Source organism: Nuphar pumila, chromosome 4 (assembly GCF_984573655.1).
Source record: "Nuphar pumila chromosome 4, dmNupPumi1.hap1.1, whole genome shotgun sequence".
Lineage (NCBI taxonomy): Eukaryota > Viridiplantae > Streptophyta > Magnoliopsida > Nymphaeales > Nymphaeaceae > Nuphar > Nuphar pumila.
The window spans coordinates 114,262,293-114,271,711 of NC_143252.1; the positions used below are offsets into that span (position 1 = coordinate 114,262,293).

Below are 9,419 nucleotides of genomic sequence, written 5' to 3' on the forward strand. Positions count from 1 at the left end.
AAGAAAATTACGAAATTGTTATCCTTTCGATTTTTCTTCGCTTTTGGAGTTGGTCGACCCGAGTTCATACTTTTCAGTTTTCCCTGATTCAAACCCATTGGAAATAATTAATTGAGGGATTAGGGCCCGGGTTGTGGTTTCGTTGGGTCAAGAAAATGAGATCTTAAGCCTGGATCTTCATAATTTGAAGGGTTTACATCCACTAAAAACACATAAAAAGATATTGAGGTCAAGCAGAGTTGATTTAGATATCCCATCAAAATCATAACCCAAACTTGCACTGCGTATTATTTGGGTGTGGGGGCGTGTTCGGGTCATGAAAATGAAAGCCCACACAAGACCCATATCAGTTAAAAAGCAATTTCAGTATAATTTTTTTTTGGGAGTACATAAATAATTATCGGGTCAGGCCATGTCAGGTTGGTTATCCAACAAATTTTATAGCTCAAACTCCCGGAGGATCCATTGACCGTCCAAGTTCATGCTCAGGTCCTGCTCACAGGACGTCACAATGCCAGGTTGGTTCCATTTAGGGTCCAGATCCAACCACCACTTTTTCTGGCCAGATTACAGATGTAAACTGGCCAACTCAGGCTGGGTTCAGGCCAAGGTATATTACTGAATCCACCTAATCGGATTGAGATTTAGTTGGATATCAGCCCCAAACCCAAAAAACACTGCACATAATTCCAATTAGGGGTGTTAACGTGTTGGGTTTACCCGTCTAACACCCGAGTAGAGTCCGGACTTGAAGGTCCGATTAATACATAAAGCCAGGTATAGTTTGTGAAATTTTATACCAGACCCGAGTTCCGATTAAGACCTGCAATTTTTTAATGTAAAAATGATAAAAACATATTATTTTACTGGGTATGGCCCGGGTCTAGTTCATAAAGTTTTTATTGGTTCTGGGTATGGTTTTTCTTATGATGGATCCGATTTAACTCAGCTTTGTACTGGATACCATATCCGAAAATCGGGGCAGGTCTGGTTCCACCTGAGTCCAAACCAAAACCCGATTCTAATAACCGATCGCCACCAATTAAAACGCCGAAAGTGGCATCATCCGTAATTATCCTCCAGACCGGTGGCATATGATAAGTGTCACTTATAGAAACAAAAATAAAATATAAAAAAAGGAAAATTCACCGAGACGAAATAAAAAGATCCGAATATATACAAAATTCACCGAGACGAAATAATAACCGATCGCCACCAATTAAAACGCCGAAAGTGGCATCATCCGTAATTATCCTCCAGACCGGTGGCATATGATAAGTGGTCGCTTATAGAAACAAAAATAAAATATAAAAAAAGGAAAATTCACCGAGACGAAATAAAAAGATCCGAATATATACAAAACGTGATGAGGAAGCAGCCTTTGGTGTCGAGGGCTGGCCAGCTGTCGCTGCATGAACACCATGATTGTGGAGCAAGACACAAAACAGACAGAGAAAAGGGGGTGACTCACCGTGGGGCCCACAGGAATGATCGGGCCCACCGCACGCGGGCCCGGAGGACCCCTCCCCAGCGAAAATATAAAAATCGTCGTTCTCGCTCGCTCACTGGGAGGGCTCACGCTGACGCAGACGCAGACGCAGAGGATGGAGAGAGACTATGGGGAGAAGGGGATGAATTGTTATTAATTACCGTTTTGCCATCGTTTTCTTGGAGACGGAGTCTTGGCTCTAGATTGAGGAGGGGGTGATGATGGTGAGGAGGGGAGGGGATGGGGAAATCTGAGGCGATGAACGGCGGCGCCTCCTCCCTCTCCGGGAAGGCGCTGGAGTTGAAACGCGAGTTGCAGAGGCTCGTGAGGGAGATACCCGAGGGCGACGACGGAGGGAATGATGGCGACGAGAGCAGGGTCGCGGAGGTGTTCGACCGGATCGCCAGGACGTTGACCGCCTTGAGGGACCTGAAGCTCAAGAGGACGCTGTCGCAGAAGCTCGACGCGGTCGCCGTTCCCGAGCACTTCCTCTGCCCGATCTCTTCGGAGCTCATGAAGGACCCCGTCATCTTGGCCACCGGACAGGTGAAAACTGAAAAACTCGCCTCTGCTTCTTCCGATCGTCTCGCTCTCGTTTTTGCTGTTCGGTTCTTGTGGAGTGTCGGTTTTGAGGGCGACTTTCGGTCGTAAACGGGGGTTTTATCGACGATTTTGTGTTTTGAGGGCGAATTTCTCTCGGAAACGGGGGTTTTATCGACTATTTCGTGTTTTGAAGGCGAATTTCGCTCGAAACATGGGGTTTTACGACTATTTGGTGTTTTGAGGGCGGTTTTATCGTTGAAGTATGAAAATTTTAGGAGTTTAGGGATTTTCGATGTGTTTTCTGACGTTCTGAGCGGTGTTCTGGGTGGATTTTATGTCGGAATTGGAGAATCTGTGGCGGTGTTGGTATGTGGAAGCAATTAGGCTGTAGGTTTTCCTTTTGTAGATGTTATGGAGGATCGTTTTTCCTATTGTGTTTTATGAGTTTCTTTAGGGAATTTCTCGTTGATCTCGGGTCGGAATGCGGGATATATTTTTCTTTGATCTTTATAGTGATAAAAGAATTGGGGTTTAAGCTTCCGTTTCGCTTCGGATTCTGAGAATTTAGGGTTTTGGAGTGTTTTTCCTTTTTTATTTTTCTGGCCTGCTTTCTCTTTAAAGAGTATATATATGCAGAAAAAAAACACGAATTTGGATTCGTTTCTGTGGAGGAAAGGTACCGGTCGTTCATTATTTTGTATTTTTTCTGTTTGGCTTTCTCCATCTCAAAAGACTACATCTATCCGATACTTTCTCCGCAAGAATTTTGAAATCTGGGTTTTTTCCGATATTTTCATTGCAAAAAAGAAAGGGCTTTGTTTCCTATTTTTAACTATCAACGCTTCATAGTTCATTATACTCTGTAGAAGAGGAAGGACGAAGCTTGGACTAATTTTACTTATTTTATTTAATGGTGTCGTTGCAACAATCTCCTTTGCATTTAATTTTACATCTTGGCTGCTGCAACTCCGCGTATTAACGGATTCTCGTTATCTTGAAGAGTTTAGACCTGAAAAGAGAGTTAAAACTCTTTTTCCTCAGTCTCGTCTCTGTATTCAATGTGTTTCTCTTTTGGTTTTCTCCCATGCTGGTTGACCGTCCCCTTTTCTTTTGTTAATGTTTGATGCGTTGATGGTTACAAATAGTAATATCTGAGCTTACCCGATTTCCAGGTCTTTTAGTCTTAATTGGGGTATTGATCTCCGTATCTTAATGACTATTAATTTTGCATAGTGATGATTTGTTGATGGTCATAAATCTTTGGGTGGTACTTTCCTGTTTCATCTGTCTCTTCAATGAAAATTTGATCTAAACTACCTCTTTTTCCTCTAAACAGTGTTTGTCAAGATTCCTTTTCTTTTGTTTTGTTTTTATTGCTTGGTTGTTTTTTCTTTTTTCCCTTTATATTAAGCAGATTATTCACTCAAATTCCCGAGGCTCGAAATATTGTTCTAATGCAACATTTGGTTCTCTACTTGAGGCAGGATATACCTGTCATCTGCAATTAGGCTGGTTTGTACACATTACTTCATGAGGTTCTATTTTTGTTCTCTTGCAGACATATGACCGAGCTTATATACAAGCCTGGTTAAATGCAGGGCACAGGACATGCCCTCGGACACAGCAGGTTCTATCACATCTGATCCTCACTCCAAATTACTTGGTCAGGAACATGATACAACAGTGGTGTGAAAGCCAAGGAATAGAACTACCAGCCCCTCAGAATGGGACAGGGGACGTCCACCAAGAAGGAATTACACAGGGAGAACGTATCCACCTTGACACATTGCTTGAGAAGATAGCTTTCCCTTCCGTAGAGGAACAAAAACAAGCAGCAAAGGAGCTCCGATTGCTCACCAAGCGCATGCCCTCGTTCCGGGCGCTTCTGGGCGAGACTCCGGACGCTATCCCCCTGTTGCTCTCCCTGTTATCTCGTGCGGACTCCGACCATCATCCTGAAGTCCAAGAGGATGTGGTGACTACAATTTTGAATCTCTCTATCCATGATGAGAACAAGAAGCTTGTTGCAGAGACGCCGGAAGCCATCCCCCTCCTCATAAAAGCCCTGAAGAAAGGGAGCATGGAGACTAGAAGCAATTCTGCTGCTGCCCTTTTCACGCTTTCGGCGCTGGATGCCAATAAGGTCAAGATTGGGGAGGCTGATGCAATTGGTCCACTGGTAGAACTCCTTGATCAAGGAAGCTCCATGGCAAAGAAAGATGCAGCAGCAGCTATCTTCAACCTGTGCATAATGCATGATAACAAAACGAGGGCGGTCGACGAAGGGGCCGTCCGCGTTCTTCTCAAAACAATCATGGATGAGTCCACCGGCCTCGTGGATGAATCCTTAGCGATCCTCGCGATACTTTCGAGTAGCCAGCAGGCTCTCGAGGATATTGGCAGGAACGGAGGGGTCCAGAGCCTGTTGGATATCATAAGGGAGAGCACCTCGGGGCGTAACAGGGAGAATGCAGTAGCAGTTCTTTACTCCGTTTGCTGGATCGACAGAACCAAGCTGAAAGAGGTGAGGGAGGAGGAGAATGAAAACGGCACCATCTCGCTTCTCTCGCAGAACGGCACATCGAGGGCGAGGAGAAAAGCCGCGAGCATACTGGAGAGGCTGAGGAGGTTCACCAACACAGCATGACTTCCTCTGAATAAGCTGTGGGAGTTTTGTAAATAGTGGTTTTCGGCCAGTAGATCCATCTCATTCAACGCATGTAAATTGCACAGCCCATATATAATCATCCTCCCTTTTGCTTGAATATGATGCATTTCAGGTCCAAAGTTAGTTGGTTTTCACTTTTTTTTTCTGCCCTAGTGTGTTCCAAGGCACCATAGAAGCAGTTTTTTGTAACCTACCTGGTAAGGCCTTGTTCTTTTCCATCTCATTTGAGATTTGCAAGATATATGATATGGTTGATGGATTTGTTGAATACATCAAAGATGCCGATGGGCGCCATCTCAAACACTGTTGATCATGGAATAAAGCAAAAGTGTCTCAACATTTTTTAGTAAGAATGTCAACCTGATGTCCATATCTATGAGATTTTTTTGCAGGTGGAGGGCGGGGGAGAATTTTATCAAACAGATTGAGTTGTTCTTTTGATCTGTAAAATTGCTTATAAAAAAAGGCTCTTTTGAATGATAGAATAACGCACTCAGCTGATCCAAGGGGTTTGGCGTAGTGGGATGGGGCCTACACCTCTTGGGTTCAAATCTCATGGGTGTTACCTTCTGTGTTCTTGGCGACTTCCTGGGGGTATTTTATGCTGGCAGGACAGCAACGGTAAGTATGATAGGCTGGGCGAGTGCGACTAGGTCCTGAGGCGATTTTTCTGAATAAAATATCAAAAAAAATAACGGACTCAGCTGCTTGATTCATTTCTTCAAGAGCCGTTTTCCTTTTTCCTCTGTTACATTGATCATCTTGTCATCATGTGATGCTAGCAAACAGGGTATGTGGAGCCTACAACCACCTCTGATAATTTAGCCTGAGAAATCTGCTCTCTCTCTCACAGGTTGGAAACCGAATGAATCTTCATAACGGAAAAGAAAGCACATAATTACCATTTTCTTGTCGTGGAAAAAATCAACAAGTTCACGATTTCTCATATTTCAAATAATACACCAAGTTCACGAATTTTGGGAAATAGGTTCAGCAATTGGAAAACATTTGGTTAATCTTTGTTGTTTCTTGCAAAAACACAAGGCATTTCTTTTTTTGTTAGTAAAAGATAGCTTAATATTGGACAAAACCTTGGGAGCAAGTTGGTACTTCACACTTGGGGGATGTTCCCTTCATCTTGCTTATCGAAAGAAAAAAAAAGGCTTGGTACTTCATACTGATCGTATTTCTTTTTTTCTTTTTTGGGAAGATGCAATATATCCTTCAACTGAAAAATCATTCCCCAAAGTGGTGGGATTTAAGAGTGATGAAGTAACAAATGCAGTCAGAAGTTCTTTAGGGCCTGTTTGGATCTGTAGCTGGGATGGGCGTTTATGGAGTTTATGCATTTGAAGAAATGGCAGCTGCCAAATCCATGATTGTGTAAATACAAAGGAAAAAGGGCCCCTCCTAGCGCCGAGATTCCAAATAAGACCACCAAGGTAGTTTGACCAAGATTTTACCTCGGGGCAACTAAATGCATAAATGCCGTTCCCAGCGCCGAGATTCCAAACAGGCCCTTATTGATTGTAAGTGTTAAGAAGCCCTTTATGCCTTTTGATGCTAGAATGTGATTCAGGTTGCTCCACGTGGTACACCTCAAAGATGATGAGTATGAACCATTCATTCGGTTCCCATAACTACCTCTACAATTATTGTCATTACATCTTTGAGATGGAGGATGCTGGTGAGCCAAAAGTACAATGCACCAACACAAGTGCTCTCCCCTTGAACCCTTGAAGCTCAGCTAGGGAAGCCATCGTGTGTTAGGTGCAGCATGTGATCTACGGTTGCATAGAATGCATCTGCAATGAATTCAGATGGCCTTTTGCCCAATGAACTTTGAAGTCGAAACCGGTCCGGTCCTCATTGAACTGGTTGAGTCCATGGGTCCAGCAGGCCTCCGGTGCCATGTGGATCAGGTTCAGTCTTACAACAAGAACAAAGGGAAGGATAAGCATTCCTGCATAATTGGTGTTGGTTGCCTAGAGAGCAGCACTTTAACGTGTTGGAACCTTTAGGAAAGCATAATTGCAGCTTGCATATGGTGTAGACTGAGTGGGGGGTCCCCCTGTAATTGGCATGACTCATAAATATGTGCTGGCATATGTTGGATTTTATGGGCTCAAAGACAACATATGGGTCGAGATGGGAACTTATTATTAGGGTAGCTCACATGTCTATACCCTTCATTTCAAGCAACTGCTAGCCTTGAGGAAGGGGTGATGCACCTTTCATGTAGGACCCCAATTTGTCCCATACTTAAAAATAATCCAGCCATAATTAGGGTGACCAATAGATACTTGTGGACAAAGCATGCCAAACTAGTCTCATCCCATGGCAACATGTATGTCAGAGATGCTTGGCCATGAAAATGCCCGTAATTTTATGGGAGGACATTGTGGTTTTTCCCATGAGGAATGAAGAAATCATCCTCGAGATTAAAGATCTAGCTGCACTGGTCTGCTGTATTTGTGATCGCTTTCCCGGCAGTGTAAACTCATAGGGCACCCCTTGCCCCTAGAGAGAACATTGTGGTTGTATTGGATAAATTCGTTTCAAAGATAACAATGATGGCAATGTACTTGGAAGAATCTTTCTAGGCAAATCATTGGCTAGTTTACATAGAAAAGACTACAAGGATGCCAAAATCATTGGCAAGTTTACATAGAAAGACTACAATCTATCAATGCCAATGTTATACTACAGGATTTTTTTTTTCTTACTGATTTTTTTTTGGATTCGAAAGGAAGAATTCATGTTCACCCTTGCACTACATGCTTACCTTTTTTCAGAATCTTGGTGTAAAACCCCTCGAGGTACCCTTCTGCCTGCTAGGCAGGTAGGGCCGGTAAACGAGCTGAATGAACCAAGCTTGAAGTGTTTAGGATTGGCTCATTATTGCGGGGAGCCAAGCCGAGTTCAAGCCCATAATGAGCCCCAGCTAAACAAAGCCGAGTTTGAGCTGGCTGGTTTATAGACAAAATACATTGTTTTAGAGCTGGGAGAAATAGGCTTACAAAAACATACATGTAAAATATGTGTAAAATGTATCTAAAATATATTTCTTACTATCAATATGAGCCAAGCCACAAGCGGCTAGACTTGTTCTCCCCTTCCCTTCATCAGTAAAGTCATTGGGTGTGGGATAATATAGTGATTTTTTTTATAACCCTGAAGAAACTGCACCCGGCATGAAGATATGATCGCACTCATCCTGCCATACCTATGATCATAATTATGCCGGCAGCCTAAAACTCCGAGGCTAGGACTCTTACCCCAAGCCCTATGCTAATATATTGAATATTGTTATGCAAGAAAACTTGAGATTGAATGATCTAAATGTCATAGCTGATAATACAAGAATTGTACCCATTGCACTACACACAGGACGATATAAAGAAAGGAGTTCAGATAATGAGTGGCACTAGCTGGGCCATTTTCCATTATATCCTATATGATCTACCTTGAATCTTGATAATTATGTGGAGTAAATTACAAAGAACTGCATCAATTATCGCCTATTTACATATAACCACCTAACGTTTTTTGATACCATATTCAACTGCCTGTCCTTTTTGTAATGCTCATCAAAAACCTACTGAGCTGTGGAACTAAAAATTTTATGGGCAGGTCTTGCTAATAAAATAAAATGCTAAGGCCTTTTTAACAATGTTGTCAGTATCGGTATCGGGGCCCTGAATCGTTGGGCTGCCGAGTCAGCTGTATCGGGCTGATACCGATACTCAGCTGAATCGTTCTGTATCAGCCCAAAAATAAAAAAAAATTATCAGGTGTCAATCATTATGTGACACGTGTTAAAACTATTAAAATAATATTTAAAAAATATTTTTTTTACCTTTATTAAAAATTAACCGCATCGACCCTGCAGCGTATCAAATTTCTGCCGATATGATGCGTATCGATAGGCACAGATACTGATAACATTGCTTTTTAAACACTTTATTCGATAGCTGAAGAAGTTGGAGAGCGGGTGTAATTTAAACCGTGTAATAATAGAAAGTTTAGGTAAGCTTTGTATATGTGAGGATTGAAAATAAAAAGGTAATCTGGTAGGGGCTACTTGTGAAGGCATCACAAGTTAGAAACTGGATGTACTCCCCGTGAGTAGGGGGGACTTCAAAGGTTTTACCAACCCGAACCAATGTGTTTTTTCCCTTCTACTATCCCAAAAAAGAAAGAAATTTGAAAAGAAAAACCATTATTTTCTTCTAACATATTTTGTATATTTCTGACCATGTGAGAATTTTCATGTATCCCAAACAAAGCTTTTCCCATGTTATCATTTGGAGGGCTGGTAAAAGTAAAACTATTTTCTTTTATCTAGTGGAACTTGTGAGCTCCAAAATTTGCTTAAAAATATGGGAAAAATAAATTTTTATCTTAAGCACTAGAAAAATAGGCATCACTTATATATGGTGTATATCTCAACACCATATAAAGCATGACCAAGTTCAAGAACAAAGAGAAGCCCTAATTTCATGAACTTGGTCATGTACCATGTGGGGGCTAAACAGGTTCTTGAGCCAAGTATCATTAATTTTCTCTAAAAGTTTTATGTTTTGTTTTTGGGACAGATGTCACAGATCTAGAGGCCAAAGTACATTATTAGTGCTTTGCCCTTACCCGCTTTTGACACGCGGCTGAAAGATACTTTACATATCAATATTTGATTAAAGGCAAGCTGGGTTAGGCAGA

At 42.0% G+C, this 9,419-nt stretch overlaps 1 protein-coding gene across 1 annotated transcript; it reads left to right on the plus strand.

Moving 5' to 3' along the window:
* Positions 1-1,585: 1,585 nt before the first annotated feature.
* LOC149840674 (U-box domain-containing protein 9-like) lies at positions 1,586-5,046 on the plus strand. Its single transcript, XM_090003251.1, has 2 exons — positions 1,586-2,035; positions 3,591-5,046. Exons 1-2 carry the CDS (start codon positions 1,730-1,732, stop codon positions 4,677-4,679), a joined length of 1,395 nt encoding a protein of 464 aa, XP_089859377.1. The 5' UTR covers positions 1,586-1,729; the 3' UTR covers positions 4,680-5,046.
* Positions 5,047-9,419: the final 4,373 nt, after the last annotated feature.

Coding starts and splice junctions, on each gene's coding strand:
- LOC149840674 (XM_090003251.1), top strand. CDS start 1,730: ATGGGGAAATCTGAGGCGATGAACGGCGGCGCCTCCTCCCTCTCCGGG. Junction 2,036..3,590: donor TCATCTTGGCCACCGGACAG/GTGAAAACTGAA, acceptor GTTCTCTTGCAG/ACATATGACCGAGCTTATAT.